Source organism: Chelonia mydas, chromosome 26 (assembly GCF_015237465.2).
Source record: "Chelonia mydas isolate rCheMyd1 chromosome 26, rCheMyd1.pri.v2, whole genome shotgun sequence".
Classification (NCBI taxonomy): domain Eukaryota; kingdom Metazoa; phylum Chordata; order Testudines; family Cheloniidae; genus Chelonia; species Chelonia mydas.
In genome coordinates, this window is record NC_057859.1 from 12,762,517 (window position 1) to 12,782,636 (window position 20,120).

At 49.6% G+C, this 20,120-nt stretch overlaps 2 protein-coding genes across 3 annotated transcripts in view; both read right to left on the minus strand.

Annotated features, from left to right (window-relative positions):
- Window positions 1-3,210: 3,210 nt before the first annotated feature.
- ACTG2 (actin gamma 2, smooth muscle) lies at window positions 3,211-16,141 on the minus strand. The gene is made up of 8 exons (XM_007067443.4): window positions 16,009-16,141; window positions 10,705-10,833; window positions 9,130-9,240; window positions 8,453-8,537; window positions 7,316-7,477; window positions 6,428-6,619; window positions 5,129-5,310; window positions 3,211-3,462 (listed from the first exon to the last, which is right to left on the minus strand). The coding sequence occupies exons 1-8, from the start codon at window positions 16,132-16,134 to the stop codon at window positions 3,319-3,321; spliced, it is 1,131 nt and encodes a 376-aa protein (XP_007067505.1). The 5' UTR covers window positions 16,135-16,141; the 3' UTR covers window positions 3,211-3,318.
- The window catches only part of LOC102946719 (STAM binding protein), a 49,847-nt gene continuing 45,762 nt past the window's right edge, over window positions 16,036-20,120 (minus strand). For both annotated transcript variants that reach the window (XR_006287516.1, XR_006287515.1), the window contains exon 12: window positions 16,036-16,168. The gene's annotated coding sequence lies outside the window, so the exon portion shown is untranslated. The remainder of the gene's footprint in view (window positions 16,169-20,120) is intronic.

Here is a 20,120-nt window from a genome sequence, read left to right on the forward strand (position 1 = left end):
GGTGCGCGCGGGCTCCAGGAGTGTGGGTGCAGGAGGGGACTCTGGGCTGTGGCATGGGCTTGGGGTGCAGGAGGAGGTTCTTGTTGCGGGGTCCCAGCGGCGGCTCCCACGAAGCAGCCACCAGGTCCATGCAGCCCCTAGGCCAGGGGTGGGCAAACGTTTTGGCCTGAGGGCCACATCTGGGTAAGGAAATTGTATGGCAGGTCATGAATGCCCGGTGATGGAGGGGGACTTTGTGGGCTGTAGCATGGGGGAAGCTGTATAAGGGATGTTACTGAGGTGGGAGGAAGGGGGACTCATGGGGTGGGCTCTACAGGGGCAGGACCGGGGACTCCTAGGGATTCCACCAGCAATGACACCAAGGCGGCCATACCAGACACAGCGCTGGACCGAGGCACCCTAGCTGGGACGGGTGTGGCCCCTGGGCAGTTTTGAGGCTCTGGAGGGTGGGGCCATAGGAGACCAGGAGGGGATTGGGCGTGCTGCCATGTGGGCTGGGGTTCCAATCCCAGAAACAGCACGGTGAAGTCGCACCTGCACCGGTTGGCTCTGCGTGCCAGAAGACGGTGCTCATCAAGGGAATTGTGAGTCGGGCTGGGGAGCGCCGGACGGGTGGAGGGGGGCAAGCCCCCGGCCCTGCTCCCCGGTGGGAGCTCGAGGGCCGGATAAAAACATCTGACGGACCGGAAGCAGCCCGTGGGCCATAGTTTGCCCATCCCTGCCCTAGGCGCATGGGCAGCCAGGGTGGCTCCCTGGCACCTAGGGGCCGCAAGGACTTGTCGGCTGCTTCCAGGAGCCGTGCGGTGCTAGGGCAGGCAGGAAGTCTGCCTTATCCCCATGCCCCCGCTGTGCCGCCAACCGGACTTTTGACGGCCCAGTCGGCACAGCCGCCAGGGTCCCTTTTTGATCAGGCGTTCTGGTTGAAAACCGAAAACCTGGCAACCGGACCTGAAGAGCTTGTGCACTCTGTTTGGTCAGTGTAATGGAGCAGTTCCCATTTACACGTGCCCAAGAGCTGGCCTAGGAAGTTCAGACAGACCCTGCTTCAATGTTGCTCCCTAGAGCAGAGGTTCCCAGCTCTTCCTTTGGTTGGACCACCTCTAGGTGCTAGAGCTGATTGGAACGTGGGGGTGGGGAGACAGAAGGTGTTTCAGTGGAAAATTTCAACAAAAATATTTTTTGTTGAAATCTTCAACTGAAAACTTTGATTTTTTTTTGACCAAAAAAAAAAAAAAAAAAAAATCGCTGAAATCCAAAATGTTTTTAGCTGAAGATTTTCAGGTGTTTGGTTTCTCCGAAGAAAAATAAGGACCGCAGACACCTTCCACAAAAAGTTTTGTTTTGCCAAAAACTCAATTTCCCCATCAGAAAGTTCTGGGGGAAGATTTCCTACCAGCCCTGTTAGGCATCTCTTCCGTGCTCCGGGCTGTGGACCCTCGACATCAGAGCATGGCACATAGGTAGGGCTCTTCCTTTTCAGTTTTTATTTTATTTAATTTTCCCCAGGAATTTATCGGGGTTTATTACTACAACAAAACAGGTGAAAATTGGTGGAAAAAAAACTCTTAATTTTTCTGGGTAAATATTGGGGTTTATTTTGGTGGACGAAAGGACAGGGGGGAAAGTATTCAGTGGATGAATGCTTTGATGAATGGAATTTAATGTGGTTTGCTGCAGAACTAAACCAGAACTCAGAATACAAGGCCACCTCTGAATTTAAGAAAACAATCTCTCTCTAATCCCCAAATAAACCTTTTCATTTGAACAAACAGTTTACTGCTGTAGACTGAGCCTATAAATATTTACATTTAATAACTGGGCCACACCATTTGCCACGCATACAGTCAACTTCATCCTTTTTTCCTGGTTTTGTTTTTTAAAAACTTTCGAATCCTTCCTTGTGTTCCGAAACGCACTCTGATACAGATTTTCGTTTTCTTCCCTTTTTAGTGGGTCAGATCTTTAAACCGTTCCCTGCTAACAGCTTGAAATGTGTCTGGGGTGGGCGTCACGGTCGTCAGTACGTTCAGATGTGCAGGCACTTCAGGGCTTGCGTGCGTGCCTGTTTGTTTATTGTGTGTATCTTCTAGCCTTGCTTCCACAGGCAGCTTTGCATAGACACACACAGACGAGTGTATTCTCGTAATACATATGGCGCATGCATTGTGTGGTATTTTCCTAATAAAACAAGTTATTTTGTATATATTTGAATGATACAAAAGTAGGGTGAAAATTGGGGGTGGGGGGAAGAATAATCCTTTTTGAAAACCCGGGCTTGCACAGAGAACTCTCTTGCCTTCCTGTCCTTTTCTCGCCCTCCCCCATCACCTCCTTTTGTCCCTGTTTTTTCTGCTCTGCAGGGGGGCAGGAACAATTTGTATAGTGGGGGTGCTAAGAGCCATTGAACCAAACTGTAAACAGTGTATAAAATGGAAACCACTTCAAGCCAGGGGGTGGGGCAGCACCCCCAACTCCCCCAGTTCCAGCACCTATGCTGCTCTGTATCACGAATATATTTTAAATTCCCTTTTATTTTCATTTCTTTCTTGTTCCCCTTCCCTGGGTCCCTCCGTCCCACCTCCCCAGTCCCATCCACTTTTCCTGATGTCAAACCCTGCTCCCCTCACCAATCTTCCCGCCATCCCCTTCCCTGGTAGCCCTCCTACATCCTCCTAAGGAAGTTTGTTTCACCTGCTGCTGCTAAGTTTGCTGAGGGAGGGAAAGTTAGGAGTACAATCACTCACTCAGTTTTCCCTCCTCCCACTTTCTTTGGCCCATGACGTCTCCCCCACTCCCAAATTGGGCTCTGTCCTCCTTCCTAGGTGGGCCTACCTCCCAGTTGAGGAATACTGCCCTAGAAGGACCCTTACGAATCCCCACCACCACCCATGCAAACTTTGATATGGAAATTACACCCTCATCAGAAAGAGGCTGAATGGGAGACATGGGCCGATTCTGAAAGGAGTATTATCATGATAAACAGGTAATTCTTCAAAGGGCTGCACAAACAATGCTACAAGGCAATTGTGCGCGGCTGAACTGGGGCTCTGGCCTGCGCCAAGGATGCCAGATCCTGCAGCTGTTCGCTCATTCTTATTCTCCGATCGCAGCTTTAAAACCCCCCCACCCCCATCATACAAAGAAGATCACCCATTGAACTGCAGGCCCACAGCCTACTGGGAAGGCAGGGAACAAAGCACCACATGCAGGGAAGGCGTGAAAAAAAGTTTTAATGCGTTTTAAAGGGTTAGAAATAATTGCAAAGGGAGAGAAGGAACCAGGAAGCACCCGAGGTCCTGAAGAATGGGTGCTCTGTTCTTAGAAGCACTTCCTGTGGACAATGGAAGGGCCAGCCTCGTCGTATTCTGGTTTGCTGATCCACATCTGCTGGAAGGTGGAGAGAGAGGCCAGGATGGAGCCTCCGATCCAGACGGAGTATTTACGTTCAGGGGGGGCGATGATCTGTCGAAACAATTGCAGACAGGATCCGGTGAAACAAGGTTGCGCACTTCCACAAGCCAGTTATGGTACGGACCCCTAGGCACACAGACTAAGAGCTGGTCTACTCTTAAAAATTAGATTGACCTAGCTACGTCGCTTGGGGCTGTGAAAAATTTCACACCCTGAGCACCATAGTTAGGTCGAACTAACCCACAGTGGAGACGCAGCTAGGTTGCTGGAAGAATTTTTCCGTCAACCTACCCACAGCCTCTCGGAGAGATGGATTAACTACAGTGACAGAAAAACCCCTTCCGTCAGTGTGGGAAGCATCCACACTACCGCAGCACACCTACAACCAGAGTTGTAGTGTAGACATGGCCTTGGACAGACAGGTCTGACCCTGCAAAGTGCCGAGCACCCTGCATTCCCTTTGAGCTGAATGCAAGGGGAAGGTCTGATCCAAAGGCCATTGAAATCAATGGGAGTCTTTCCAGTGACTCCACCTGGCTTTGGATCAGGCCCTAACGACATGCTCCACCTCACAGGATTGGACCCATAAAAAGCAAACCAGTTTTGGTTACTGCACGTGCTGACTTGGAATCAGTGGTAGGGAATTACTTCTCCTTATAAGCTATAGGAGACATTTTTTAAAGTTCCTAAGGGATTTAGGAGCACAGGTTCTTTGGGACAGGGAGTTTTTGTCCATATTTGTACTGCCCCTAGCAAAGTGGGTCCTGGTCCATAGAGTTGAAGGCCAGAAGGGACCACCAGGTCATCTAGTCTGACCCTCTGTATATTACAGGCTACCAACACCACCCAGCACCCACACACCAAACCCAATAACCAAGATTAGGCCAAATGACTGGGGCTTCTAGGTGCTCTGGTAAGACCATTCATAAATAATAATAAATCCCATTCCAAGTCCCTTCTTTGCTTTATATTAAATCTTCCCCTGTAGTATTAACAAGCAGCTTTCTGGAGTTAGAAACTTTTCGGCCAAACTATGCACTGCATGGCTCTGCAATACTGAGCACAGTGGAAAGTTTGTGTGAAAAAGAGTCACAGAACAGTCCTACTTTGTTATTAAAAGGTGACTTCTGCCTAGGTAGTGGAGGGTCATGCTCAGTTGTGTGAGTTAATGGAACAAAGGGGATCAAACTATGGATGTGAAATGCTGGTCATCCGGACGACCTTCTAAATGTGGGAAAACAAAGGCTCTACATGGATATTTTGATTTACTCTCACTGGGAAAAGTTTTACAGCCAAACGTTTTCTGAAGTAACTCTGCGTGATCAGGTTATAGATAGTGCGTGTAGGGCAGGGGTTCTCAAACTTCATTGCACCGCGACCCCGTTCTGGGAACAAAAATTACTACACGACCCCAGAAGTGGGGACCGAAGCCTGAGCCTGCCCGAGCCCTACCGCCATGGGCGGGGCCGGGGGGGGAGGGGACAAAGCCAAAGCACCACGGCCCCATGCAGGGAGCCTGTATCCTGAGCCCGACCATCCAGGGCTGAAACCCTCAGACTTCGGCTTTGGCGCCAGGCAGCAGGGCCCAGCAAGTCTAATGCCAGCCCTGGCGACCCCATTAAAACGGAGTTGCAACCCACTTTGGGGTCCTGACCCTCAGTTTGAGAACCGCTGGTGTAGGGAGAGAAAAGCACAGCAGCCAAGAACTAAGACGTACTTTAATCTTCATTGTGCTGGGAGCCAAGGCTGTGATTTCCTTTTGCATCCTGTCCGCGATCCCAGGGTACATGGTGGTGCCCCCGGAAAGGACGTTGTTGGCATACAGATCCTTACGAATGTCGATGTCGCACTTCATGATGGAGTTGTAGGTGGTCTCGTGAATTCCAGCAGACTCCATGCCTGCGGGGAAGCAGCATATGATCAGTGTTGTATTACTACTCACCAGCACCTTTCCTCCTTCCAAGCCTGGTCCGTCTCCCTCTGGAGTCCGTGGGGGTTGCTCCATTGATTGCAATGGGAGGTGCATCAGGACATCAGTGCATACATAACCTTTTTCCCTTATAACCTGAATCTTCATGTGCACCTAGCTAGTGGGGTGGTTGCTTCACACAGGCCTATGAATAGTTACTACCGTGATCAGTACTTTATATAAGTGACAGACTGCCCTAGGGTCAAGCAGCAAATCCAGCCCCTGTACTTAGATTGAGAACTCTTTAGGGACTGTTTTTTGGTTTGGCATTTGTACAGCACCTAGCACCTGGGCACCACAGCAATACAAATAATATATATGCACTGTCTATTGTGGAGCCATGGCTGCATCTTCTATCCCCAGGCTGAGAGGTTCTAATTAAATCCAAAGGCCAAGCTCTGCTCTCATGTACACCAGTGAAGCTTTCAGTGACAGCTGCCTTGAACCCACATAACCAAGCAGAGTCTGGCTCTCCTCCTTTTCTCCTATTCATGGCAATTAGAAGAGAAAACAAACCATGATCACCTGAGGAATTGCACCCTCTTAAATTTGCCTCAAGCATTTACAAGAGAGAGTCCCACTGTGGAAAATATGGAATGTAGAAGGGTGGGGGAAGATGTTACTAGTATATCCCCATCCCATCTGTCCCAGTATTTAAACAGACGGAAAAAATAAATAACCCAACCAACCACTAGGAGGGTAGTGAAGCACTGGAATGGGTTACCTAGGGAGATGGTGGAATCTCCTTCCTTAGAGGTTTTTAAGGTCAGGCTTGACAAAGCCCTGGCTGGGATGATTTAGTTGGTGTTGGTCCTGCTTTGAGCAGGGGGTTGGACTAGATGACCTCCTGAGGTCTCTTCCAACCCTGATATTCTATGATTCTATGAACCTACCCTCCCTTTCCCCCTCTCCTGCCATATCAGTTAATATATTTAGAAATGGGCTCTACCCAACCCATCAGATCCAAACAGCCTTACGCTCTGGATCCAGATCTGAAAGTTGCAGAATCTTTACATGAAAAGGGGCTGGGATTGAATGGACCCTCACCAATGAAGGACGGTTGGAAGAGGGTTTCCGGGCAACGGAAACGCTCATTGCCGATGGTGATGACCTGACCATCAGGCAGCTCGTAGCTCTTCTCTAGGGAGGAGGAAGAGGCAGCTGTGGCCATCTCGTTTTCGAAGTCCAGGGCCACATAGCACAGCTTCTCCTTGATGTCGCGCACGATTTCTCGTTCGGCTGTGGAAGGCAGGAGCAAGCACTGTTAGCTTCACAGCTCGGACACAGTCTCTGTTCCACTGGGCCGAGGGTGGGGGGCACCAAGCAGTGGTGGAGCAGAGCTGTCAGAACTACGGGGCCCATTTTCATTTAACCGTGAGAGTTGATTAACAAGGGAAACAAGCTACCCAGGGAAGTGGTGGATTCTCTGTCCCTTGGGGTCTGCAAATCAAGCCTAGATGCCTTTCTGGAAGATGCTTTAACCAAACACAAGTTACTGGGCTCAATACAGGGGTACCTGGAGACGACTGAATGGTCTGTGATATACAGAAGGTCAGACTAGATGATCCCTTCTGGCCTTAAACTTTATGAATTTAGTCTGGCCTGGTGTCATGAGATGTGACCTCTGCCAGCAGAGAACGGTGTCATCATTAAATATTGTTCCCCATCTATGCCCTCCTTTTGCCCCCCCAATCACAAGCCTCACGTCACCCTCTAGCGCCTCATTAAATGCCACCCCTGTTGCCTCATGCCGCCTCGTGATCAGAATCTTCCCCACTCCCTCTAGATACCAGGGCACCTTCTTTCCACAGTGCTCGAGGGATCCATTGGCTCAAAAAGCTGAGTTTACCCACTTGGCACTCATTAGCCTGTCTCCGCACCCCCAGGTCACTGTGCTGAACCCACAGAGACCAGACCAAAAGCTCCCCTTCGTACCAGTGGTGACGAAAGAGTAGCCTCTCTCCGTGAGGATCTTCATGAGGTAGTCCGTAAGATCGCGACCAGCCAGATCGAGACGCATGATCGCATGGGGCAGAGCATATCCTTCATAGATGGGGACGTTGTGAGTGACACCATCCCCGGAGTCCAGAACGATACCTGGAGACAATGGAAAGAGCGGAGTTAAGAGAGGGTCTGTGGATCTGCTGGCCCTGCGTCTCTCTTACGTGCAGTGAGCAAAGAGAAACACGTGCATCGGTTATTAACATAATAATTCCACTCCTCACAACAAGCTGAGCTCTTCGGGGAGGAAGTATGGTCCAGTGGTTGGGGCGCTAGCACAGGACATGGGAAACCCACGTTCAAATCCCTGTTCCACCACAGCCTTCCTGTGTGACCTTGAACAAATCATTCTGTGCCTCAGTTCCCCATCTGTACCATGGGAATAACAGCACTGCCCTGCCTCACAGGGGCATATGAGTATAAATATGTTAAAGTGTGTGAGGCCCCGAGATCTCTACCTCTCTAAATAACTTAGATTGGCAAAGAGAGGGTCATTTAATTTAAAATACTTTTGCCCCCAGCAGGGCTAAATCCTCTGCTCCGGTATGTAAAAGAGGGAGATGGTAGCAGGAAGTTAGAATAACTTTGTGATGCATGGATAGATATCCCTGGCAAGCGTGCCAGCCTGTACACCCAGGGGACGTGTTCAAACGGAAGGGTTTGCCTGCCTCTGCCCTCCCAGCTGGCTAGCACAGACCCTACCGTCACTAACAAGTTCCAGCCAGGGGCAGCTTAGGCCATAGTGTGCTCTTGCCGGGAGGAGCAGCAATGTACGCTGCACTGAGGCCCCCTGGTCTCCTATGAGAACGCTTACTCTGTGCCATCAGGAGATCCATTGTAGGGGACACAGCTGCCAGCGTCCCTGCTCCATCTCAGAGTTGCTCCCCAAAAGAGCAGGATTTAGGCGGACCAATAGTTTGGGTGTCTACCCAGTAGTGGATTTAAACTGTCCTGAGAAAATGCAGCTCCCATTGAATTCGGGGAGAATTGTGGGTGTCCAGCACTTCTGCAAAATCAAGCCAACAGCACCTACGCGTCATCCGTGGCAGAGGAGGGAAGAGAATTACTCACCAGTAGTACGGCCAGACGCATAGAGGGACAACACAGCTTGGATTGCAACGTACATGGCGGGGACGTTAAAGGTTTCAAACATGATCTGAAAAGAATACCCATTCAAATGTTAAGAAACACCTGGGGCGGTTGGGTCCCACAATGCACACAAAAGCCCAGTGAACGTAGGTTGAGTTTTCGGTATCCAAACTCTTCAACCGCTATCTGGGCTGGGGCTCAGCTGGGTAAATAGAGAATTACATCATCCACTGCAACAGCAGAACCTCTGGGTTCCTGATCTGCTAGTTATGGATATCTCCGCGAAGTGTGGACAGGGGACATCACCCATAGCTAAGAGCAAGTTCTAAGGGCATCCCATTCTACAGATGGACCAGCACCTCCCACAGCTCAGCTGTATTTCTCCAGACACCTTCCGAGAGGGGATCGAGTTGGCGTTTGCCATCTAACCAGTTGTGGACCATTTTTATCCACCAATGATATCAGCAAAGGCTGGACATCAGGCAGCTAAAGCAAAGCTCTTCAACTATGTATCTAGCTTCTCAGATCCCAACACACTAAAGATGTTTCGGGGACTCCAGAAGAGCACCAGTATACAGTCTGGTTAGATTTCCCTCCGGATGGGACAGTGCCTACCATGAGACTAATGGAGGGAACGTTCCAGGAAGTTGATGTTTTACCTGGGTCATCTTCTCGCGGTTCGCCTTGGGGTTCAGGGGCGCTTCTGTGAGAAGGGTGGGGTGTTCTTCCGGAGCCACTCGTAATTCATTGTAGAAAGAGTGGTGCCAGATCTAGGAGACAAAACGACAACGGTAGCTCAGACTCCATGCTGAAGGATCAGTTCCTCTAACTGGCTCCATGGAGGGAACGGAAATGGGCCTGTCTGCACTGGGGATTCGCACTCGTTTCAGCCATCACTGCAGCAGCACCCGGGCAAACTCCTCGTGTACAATGGCTAAACTGAAACTTGCACTGGCACAGCTTACCCCAGCTTGGAGCAGATGTAAATGTGACTGGTGGCTTTGCCCCGTCCACACCAGTTTGGCAGCAGTGTAGCTATGCTGGTGACTGGAATCGGGGTAAAGCCACAGCATGGACCAGACTTCAGTCTAGAAACAGGCCTGAGCTGGAAAATCCAGACTCATCCACATTAACCCCTTCAGCCCAGAATTAAACTGCAGCTAGAATGCAGCCACAAAGACAGCTGCACGGGAGTGAAGCAAAGAGTCAGATTTTGGGGCCCAGTCCTACCTCCATCCACCCACCCAGATCTGAGATTAAAACTGAGGGCTTGATTTATGATAAAAGGGAACTGAATTTGTACAGCTGGGCTAAAATACAAGCTGGGGTCTGCAGTGGGAAGGAGGGGAAGTGACCATCCATCGGGTGTGTAAGCCACATGGAATGAGAGGGATTGATTAGGATGGTTCGGGGGGAATAGCTAAGAGAGATAAGAGGACGTTAAGCAAAGGGGAATACTGGCTGTACCTCAGGAAACACTTCCTGAGGCTGTAAAGTCATCTCCCCAATGAATGGGGCAGTAGACTGGACAAAGCCCTGAAAATTAGAGGGGTTTCTGTAGCTGCCATTGTTATAGCATCTGTGTAATACACCTGTTAAGTGTGCCATGTCCCCCTCTAATGGCTGGCCCCCATGGCAGATAACAGCCTATTACCGTGAGCAACTGATGGAGTCATTCCTTTAGCTCAAGCGGGAGAGGCCTGTGGTTTGGAGATAAAGGGTAAAGGACCCAACCCTTGCTGACGACCCACAGTGGAGGCTGTTATGTAAACGCTGTAGAAAACACTCCTGCATTGGCCACAGCTGATGTACAATGTAAAGAATTCGGTGTTGGACCCAACAATAAAAAATTCACACAACTGTCACCGCCACAGTCATTGGCCAACACGCTGGGAACCCCCAGAGCCAAAAGCGTGAGCTGCTGCACCTTGAGCCAAAGAGCCAGCCTCCCTAGCGGGGGCCGTTAAACTCATCCCCTGAGATCAGGCACAGACAGGGGACTTGCAACACCATCTCCAGCGAGTGACGCGAGCACGTTTTGAACTTAGGAAAGGAAAATTAAAAGAATCCTTGGCTGGCTCACTGGTTTTTCTATTTGACTCCCCAGAGGAGTGGGATTCTTAAAGGCAAATGGGGGCAAATGATCAAAACCATTTGAAAAATAACAGTGGAGAAAGTTTGGTGGTTTTTTTGGCCAATTGAGTCCAAAGGAGAACAAGAGCTCCCTGCCCTACCTTCTCCATGTCGTCCCAGTTGGTGATGATGCCATGTTCGATGGGGTACTTGAGAGTAAGGATTCCTCTCTTGCTTTGAGCCTCGTCCCCTACGTAGCTGTCTTTCTGGCCCATACCCACCATCACACCCTAGAAAACAACAAGGGAGATGTTAACAGTCAAGCTCACCTCCATGGGGCAGAAGAAAACTGTCCAGTGGCTCAGATACGCACACTGATCCATACGCCTATTTATCTTACCATCATTGGCAGCAGAAATATTGGGCAAAACCTGAGGTTCTTGCTCAGTCTTCATTCAGTCCGACCTTAGGGCCAAACTAATGGGTTCTAATGAGACTATTCCCAGCCACTGGTACAGTGACATCAGTGTAGACAGGCCATGCTGCAATGTGCACTGGCACAGCTCACCCCAGTTTCAAGCAGGAATAAACTCCACAGGTGCAAATAACATGTTATTCAGCCACTATTTGCACCTGTGGAGTTTATTCCTGCTTGAAACTGGGGTGAGCTGTGCCAGTGCAAATTGCAGCATGGCCTGTCTACACTGATGTCACTGTACCAGTGGCTGAACTTGGGGTAAATTCACGGTGTAGGTAGGCCTCCCTCCATGGAGCAGCAACAGTATCAGAATCAGGCCCTTAGAAATGGCTTAAGGCCAGATCCTGATCTCCGGTTAGTCCAGAATCCGTGGAGCTGCTTTGGAGTTACTCCAGATTCACAGCAGCACAGCCCAGCTGAGAATGAGACCCAATCAATAATCATTTTTATGGCCAAATTCATCAGTTACCTGCCACGGATTTACATCAGGGATACATTTGGCCCTTAGAACACCCCTCTTTTGCAGCAATCTTGTTGCTTTTACACATGGGAATGAAACAACATTAAAAACTTTCCATGGCGTTGGCAGAATGACACAGGGACAGCAAGGTGCAGCGGACTGAACACGGGACTGGGCACTCGAAAGTCCTGAGTCCCAACTTCATCTCTAACACTGGACTCGGGCCTGCTCCCAATGGGGGTCAATTGGAGTTTTGCTGTTAAGCAAAGAACAGGGTCAGGGCTTACCACTGGTTATGGAGTCTTGGCATTGCCATTTAATCCATACGGGTCTGTCTACACTGCATTGTAAACTCAGATCTGCAGACCCGGGCTTGCGGACTCAGTGTTTCAAAGCCTGCTCTTGAGCGTCCACACTGCATCATAAACCTGGGTTTACAATTGCTGGACTTGGGTCTCACAGCTGTGCTAACGCGTCCGTACTGTGCCAGGCAGACCTTCTGTCTCAGGTCTGCAGCTTGAACTGCATCCACACTGCAAAGTGGCAGGGTTGGACCCAAGTCACAGTGGGACTCAGGCTCTGAACGCCCACCCCAGCAGAGTCCTAGGGCACAGAGTCTGAACACCTGCTGACCTGAGCCAGTCGAAAGACTAAGGTGTCCAGCTCCAGTCTGGATCACCCTGATATTGGACATTGGACTATAACCCAATGTCTATAACTATAGGGGGGAGGGATAGCTCAGTGGTTTGAGCATTGGCCTGCTAAACCCAGGGTTGTGAGTTCAATCCTTGAGGGGACCATTTAGGGATCTGGGGCAAAAATTGGGGATTGGGCCTGCTTTGAGCAGGTGGTTGGACTAGATGACCTCCTGAGGTCCCTTCCAACCCTGATCTTCTATGAACCTATGGAACTAATTCAGAAAGAACTCTTTGCAACTCTACTATGAAACTGACCTAAGAATTTTATTCAAGCCTGTATGTATAATGATCTTTTTACCTATCCTCTCTCTTTTCTTTTTTAATAAATTTTAGTTTAGTTCATAAGAATTGGCTGTAAGCGTGTATTTGGGTAAGATCTGAAATATTCATTGACCTGGGGGGTAATGTGCCCGGTCCTTTGGGATTGGTCAAACTTTTTATATAATGAACAAGATTTTCAGTAATGCTCATCATATTTGACTTGGCTGTCTGGGTGGGAGCCCAAGGTTGGATTGTTTTAAGGGAACTGTATTTTTGGCTTCTGAGTAACCAGTAAGGTACTGTAGGAGCTGTCTGGTTGCTGGCTTGGTGAATCTAATTATTAGAATAACCACCAGTGCGGGGGATTGTCTGCCCCATTCTTTGCAGTTTGCCCTGATTGAGCAATCTCAGTGTGGCCCCCCCGGGACCACAATCACACGTGTGGACACAGGGCCATCCCTAGCTATTCTGGGGCCCTACACAGTGCCCCAGGCCTCCGCACGGAGATGGGGGGGCTGGCTTGAGGGGCAGAGAGAAACCGCCCCCCAGCACTCACCGGTGGCGCGGCTGGGGCCGGGTCGCTGCACTTCCCACTGCCGGTGAGTGTAGGCCCTGCCCTGCTGCTGTCCTCAGGGGTGGAGGCTTGGGGAAGGCATGGAGTGGGGCTGGAGCGGAGCAGGGAGGGGCAAGAGGCAGGACTGGGGCAGAGCCCCTGGGGAAGAGGCGGGGCAGGGGCTGGAGCAGCACGCAGCTGCGCTGGGCACCAGGAAATGTGGTGCCTCAAATTTCCTGGTGCCCTACGCAGCTGCGTGCTTTGCGTATGGGTAAGGACGGCCCTGTGTGGATGGAAAAGGGGCTTGGGTGTCAGAGCCTGGGCTTAGCGTGCAATGTGTCTCTCTCTCCTTTGCTCCCATCTGTAAAATGGGGATAATAATAGGTACCTGCTTCCCAGGGGCATTGTGAGGGTTGGTTAGTTAAATGCCTATGCAGCATTTTGAGGCCAGTGACAGCTAAGTAACAATAAGTAGATTAAACAATCAGAGGCAGCTGCTTTGACTCTGCAAACGTTGGGGGTAAAAGCCCTCTTCCCTCAGATCCCAGGGCAAGATGCAACGCCGGGCACCAGCAGCTCTATAGATACTCCCATCTCAGAGCTGTAAAACCCTGACCCAATCCGTGTGCCAAGCCCGCCAGCAGGAGCAGCAGGCTGACGGCGGCTGGCCCTCTGCCCAGCGCTTGGGCTGCAGCTTTCTGCGTCAGCTGCAGGCTGGCCAGTTTCGTATTGTTCAAGCAATCTTACAAAGACACGCTGAGGCTACTACTGTCACCGATTGGGTTACCAGGCCAACACAGCCCCCAGGATGTGACTCTGGCTGGAGAGCGTACCTTGCTCATCCTAGAAAACTGCCCTCCCGTTAAAAAGAAAGATCAGAAGGTCCCCCCTCAGTCCCACCCCTCATCTTTAAATTCACGGTAACTCCACTGAAGCCCGTGGCGTTGTATCAGCAGCGGCTTTCAGAGGAGAACCTGGTCCACGATCTTCGTTTCAGGCCACCGAGGATTCACCCAGTTTCACTACCACTGGGATGGTTTTCTCAGCTAGGACTAAAGCCTGCCCTGGAGGTGGTAAAGCAAAGTCCAGCGATCGGCTACACTGAATGCTTCAGAAAGACTGAACGCCCTGTATATCATGAGCAACAGACCCTGGAGCACTCTGACAACGGCAGTCTCAAGTCAGCTTCTGGCTCCAGACAGGAGGAGATCATATACCCAGGGTCTGTCCAGACATTCCTGTACACCAATAACGCCAAGAAAGACAGTAGCAGGACATAGCCCAGGAATGTCATCTGAGCAGGGGGCGAACAGCAGGTTCTGTGGCCGCAGAATGGAGGCCTGCTTCTATAGTGCCAGGCAGGTGCACAGTACCTTGTTAACGAACAAGAACGGGCTGACTCCCTGCCTTAAAGATTTTATGATCTAAGCCAAGTCAAGAGCAGCAGGGGGAGATCACGAAGGAAGGATTGAGGGTGGGAAAGACTATGTGACCTGTGTTCAGTTGGAAGAGGCTGACATGCACATTTTGAGAGTTAGTTTTACCACATATAAAGTAATTTACAACTAAATTCCTTAAAGGGCTTGCACTGGGCAGAGCCTTTCCTTCTGGATCCTCCTTGCTTTCATGAACACACGGGCCAAAGGCTCACAGTCCTTGCTCTTCCCCTCAAAATCAGCTCTCGTATGCAACCCCAGCACTCCTACCCCTTTTACATTCTGGGTCTGGACGCTGAGTTATCATCAACCCCAGTGGGATCAGATGACCAATGTACTAACCCTAACCGCACCCCAGGTCCCTTCCCTGCTCCTCAACTGCATCCCCTGGAATATCCAATCCTCCTGAAGCATTTAGAAGCATATAGGACAGGAGACATTTCCATCTTAGTTAAGCTCTGGAACAGGTTCCCTAGGGAGGTTGTGGAATCCCCGTCACTGAAGGTTTTTAAGAACAGGTTGGACAAACACCTGCCAGGGATGGTCTAGGTTGACTTCATCCTGTCTCAGCGGGAGGGGCTGGACTAGCTGAATAAATTTGGGTTTAAGAGTGCTTTACAAACATTCATTAAGCCTCACAACACTCCTTAGGAGGCAGGGCAGCACCAGCCCCATTTTAGAGAGGGGTAAATTGAGGCATGGAGCAGTTACAGACATTTTCAGAAGCATCCCACTCATTTTGGAGGCCCAACTCAAGGCCCTTTAAGCCCGATTTTTTCCAAAGTGCTGACCACCCGCCACTCCAGCCGAAGCCAATGGGAGCTGCGGGTGCTCAGCTCCTCTTCAGATCACCTCCCGGGACGTCTCAGCCCTCAAGAACTGGGGCATGCAAACATCAGCCATTGCTTATGAAAAATGTTGGCTTCAGCCTCTTGCCCAAAGTCGGCCACAATGCTGGGAACCCCGGGGCCCTGACTCCTCTTAGTCGTATTGCCATCGGAGTCTTAGTCACAAACCCACCCCCGTTGTGTTAATTGCTGTACAAACACGGAATCAAAAGACAGTCCCTGCCCCAATGGGCTTATCAACCTTTACATTAAGATTCCATTTATATAGGTTTAATACATGACTCCGAGATGTTACAACCACGTTTTAGGCATGAGCTAGCGATGGTTATCAGCACATCAGCAGAACGTGTTATAGATGGCTATAAGCAACCCACTGACCACTTGGACTCTATAAAAAAATTCATCAGCCACTTATCAAAACACCTATTAATCCTATGTCAAGCCTTGATACATGGAACTGTAATATAAAAGTTGGCCAACAATTCATCAGATTTTAGGGCCCGATTAGGATGGATTGGCTGGGTCACCAACCAGGCTGGTATTGTCCAAGTCCAACATGCGATGAACATGAAAGAGCGTCTCAACTCAGTCCACCCCGGCCCCGATTATGCAAGTATTTTCCATACAGCATTCCCCTGGATTGAATGGGACTTCCCCATGCCTCTTGGCGCAGGCCAACAGTATTGTCTTATGGGGGGGGGGGTCGACTGCCATTGAGGTACTGCACAAACCTGGTGACGAGGGCGACCCACTATGGATGGGAAGACAGCGCGTGGGGCGTCATCGCCGGCAAAACCAGCCTTGCACAGCCCAGAGCCATTGTCGCAGACCAAGGCAGTGGTCTCCTCTTCACACATGGCGGAGCTGAGAGATGCTGGAATTCAGAAGCACCTGGAAGAGGCAGAGATGAAGGGGAACGTTAAAAATTACATGCAGCTCTGAATGGCTAGTCAAGGATTGGACCGAACACCACGCTCAGCTCCACCCATTCGACCGCAGAGGAGTCAACAGAGTGCTACAGGGGAGAGCGGAATCGAACCCCACATTTTCAAGGAGTTCAACTGAGAAAGCAAGTTCACAAAAGCTACATAAGCATGCACTGGAGCCTCAGCTGGTGCGAATCCATGTAGCTCTGCTGAGATCAATGGAGTTACAGAAATTTTTCTCGGCTACGGTTCTGGCCTACTGAATGCAAAGATCCTACGGACTATATATTTGGTCACATACAGAGGCAGGTGAGATTGAGATGGAGATAAGAGATTCAGATCACTGGGTCTATATTCACTCAGACAGCTTGATCTGTGTCGGTCACTGCAGGGCCCCCTTGGCGTGTAAAACAAAAGATTATTCATCAATCAGAAAATTCAGTCACGAAAAGGCTACACCAGTGGTTAGAACCATCTGGCAAAGGCTCAGCCAAATGAAATGAGCCTTACGCCTCGCCCCAAAAGCTGCAGCAGGTACATTTTGAAGCCAGAAGGGACCATTACAACCCACCTAGCCTGGTCTTCTGCAGAACACAGGCCAGAGAGCCTCACCCAGGGCGTCCTTCATTGAGCCCCTAACTCCGGTTTGGCCTAGAGCCGATCTCCTAGAAAGAGACCCAGTCTTGACTTAAAGAATCCAGCTGATGGAGAATTCACCCCACCCAGTGATTAATTACCCTCATATTTAACATTCTTAACCTTATTTCCACTCTGGATCTGATGACCAACCAGAGAAGGAGCGTTCTACAGCCTTCCATTGCAGTCACCCTGCCTCCTGCTCTCAGTAGCTCATGCCTAAGAGCTGTTAGGAGAAGAACCTCAGTTAGACTCAGCTGCTGAGATGGAGTATGGGGAGAGAGGCCTCCTCTAAAGTTGCCAGCTCCAAAACCTTGCAGCCAATGCCTTGGGTTGCACTTGGAAGCAGAGAGGATGCCTGGGCCTTGCCCAGAGCACAGATCTCACAGGCCTGCACTAAACAGGCACCCCCCAAAAGTCACCTTTTAGGGGCAGCTTTGGAAGCCAAGTCAAGAGACCTAGGTTTGAGTCCTTCCTGCAGAGGCTGGGAGCGAATCACAGAAACTAGAAATGGAGGAGACACAGCGAACTGGGGCACTGTGTGCATGTTGTTAAAGGTGGTCTAACAGGTCTTTTTTGGAGACTAGCCTCAATTCTTCTCTCAGCTGCAGCAGCAAAGTCCCATTGAAGGGACTTCAATGGGGTTGCATTGGAGGGAGAGTCAGATTCAGCCCGCTCCCTTTAAGGAAGTTCCTTTTGAGAATCTCCCTACGCTGATAGGGCCTGCACTACAGAAGTCAGTGGGAGTTTTGCCACTGACTTACGTGAGCATAGGTTGAGGCTCTTCAGGAGGTGTGGTCCATGACATAACAGATGGACCAAGCTCAATGAGGAGGTGCAAACTCTGCGGCTGACGGCAGCTATGTAGTGAATGGAACGTCAAGGGGGTCCGGCTCTCACAGTTGAAAGCTTGAATGAGAGAACGTCCTTGGTCTGACAGACAAGGCCCACATGAAGGCCGGGAATCAGAGAGATGTTAGAAATGAACCTGCTAAAGGGGGAGTTTTAACATCATGTACCTAGTTGGCAATAGGAAAAAACAAATCAATGGTTCAGAGAGGGATAATCCACTGTGGAGCTGGATATAGGTTTTAAATATCCGCCCAGCTTCGGCGGAGCTTCCTTTGATACAAGACCAGGCATAAATATAAAAAGTCTCCAAGCCTAACTGGCTTTTTACTACAGCCCATTGGTAAAAATTAACACAGACATAACAACATCACTATTGGCATCAATATAACCAGAGATGGGCCAAAGGCCCTGTCTGTCCATCATTCAGTGCATGGCCCAGTGGTTTGTATTTTGTTTTAAACTGCATTGCATGCCCGTTAGTTTGTACAACTGACACCTGGCCAGATCTGCAGTACTGCACACATGGAAGAGAAAAGTCTCCAGCCACAAAGTGCAGGGAGACTCTGGGCTCGTGCTATGAACCTGATAACTCAGTTTAAGTCAGAGGAGTTGCTCTGAAGTTACACAGCAGAATCTGGCCCCTTGTATATAAATAACAAAGCAAGCCATACAACGGCTCATTGTCTTTTAACGAGTTAGTTTCCTCATTTGCCCTGTACTTGATAATGCTGACCCCTTGATGGACAGCCAAAGTGGGGAGATTGGAGATGCCTGGTTTAAATGTACTGCTGTTATGGCCAGGAACCTGTTAGGAGAAAGCAGCTGCACATTAGAAATACAGGGCTTGAGTCTTCTCTCAAAGCACCCACTTCAGTGCAGTTACCTGTGATGGATGTCAGAGCTCACATCCCAGAGGGATGTAATGGGGGATTCCTGACCAGCTGATAGCATTGCAGAGAAGCCCACCAGGGAAGAGACTGGGGAAGGAGATGACTTGCAGCATTGCAGCATTTCTGGGCAGCCTGGGGGAAATCGTGCTAATGTACATTTCACTGCTTCCCTCAGACCCTTTTAAAATCCCTGGGCCAGATCCTCAGCTCCAATGGAGCAATGTCCATTTACATCAGCTGAGGATTTGCCCACCCACGACTGCTGGAAAACAGTCATTCCAGGAATTACTCAGACCCAGTGGCAGGCTAATTATCCCTCCTGTTTAAGCTTTTGGAGAGTATTTTATAAAAACTGTATAAAGTCCTCTAGCCTGTGGCATGCAGGAGGCCAGTCTAGATGAACTAATGGTTCCTCCTGGCCGTAGAATCTATGAATCAAACCAGACTGAATTCCAGCCAAAGTCCTAGCTCTTTTACTGTCAAAGCTACTGATCCAAACGGCTCGTCCTTCCCTAAAGCAGAAGGCTAATCCATCATCCAGATTCCCACAATGCATTAATTTAGTGTATCTAATTTGGGGGCCTGCTTGGTTTTAAAAGAAAAGTGAATAGCAATAATAATGCCATGCTGAGTCTTATCTAGCATTTTTCATCCATCCATCCCAAAGCAATTTACAAAGAAGGTCAGTATCATTTCACAGATGGGGAAACAGAGGCAATCCTGAGTCCCAAACCAGTGCTCCATTCATGAGGCCACACTGCCTCCCCAGTAGTCCTTATTCACAGCCAAGGCTGGCAAAGCAAATAAGCTCTCCAGGGCAGGGGCTGCATCTTTCTCCTAGTGTGATCAATACCTGGTGGATGCTACAGGACTAGAAGAAATAATCAGTCTTGCAGTCCTTACTCATGCAAATCTCCCACTAAAGTCAGTGAGAGTTTGCTTTGAGCGTGATCCCTGATGGAAGAGACCTGCCCATGAAATTAGCATAATATTTGACACCCCACCATCCAATGGAAAATCTACTGTAAAAAAAGAAGCATGAGGAAGTTAACATGATTGGTCAAAATTAATGCATGCGAGCTCAGATTCTGATCTACCTGTGCCAGTCACAGAGGAGTTGCTCCTGAGTCATGCTAGCGTAAGTTTAATCAGAATTAGGCCCCCCAGGTCCAGTCAATGCGACGTATACACTTCAGTGCAACTGGTAGCATATGATATGCCTCTGTAGACATTTATGCATGTTGTGTGGTCTGGAATCACACTACATGTGTGAAATATTTCTGTAGTCAGTCAGATTCTCTTCAATTCCACCGCCTTCGATAGGAAGGATGCTAGATTTATGCTGATGGAATTGAGATCAGAATCTGGTCCAATCCGACTTCAAATGGCTGTAAATCAGGGCAGAATCTGACCCTTTGTCTTTAGTTTAACCGTACATCTCTCTAGAAAAGCCCCTTGGGATAAAAGCAGAAATAAAAACATTGGCAATTCTGTTGCGGGGGGAAAAGGGGAGAGAAATATTTCTGCTTTAAACCTCAC

Coding starts and splice junctions, on each gene's coding strand:
- ACTG2 (XM_007067443.4), bottom strand. CDS start 16,134: ATGTGTGAAGAGGAGACCACTGCCTTGGTCTGCGACAATGGCTCTGGG. Junction 10,834..16,008: donor TGGGTCGCCCTCGTCACCAG/GTTTGTGCAGTA, acceptor GTTGTTTTCTAG/GGTGTGATGGTGGGTATGGG. Junction 5,311..6,427: donor CTTCCAACCGTCCTTCATTG/GTGAGGGTCCAT, acceptor GCTTCCCCGCAG/GCATGGAGTCTGCTGGAATT.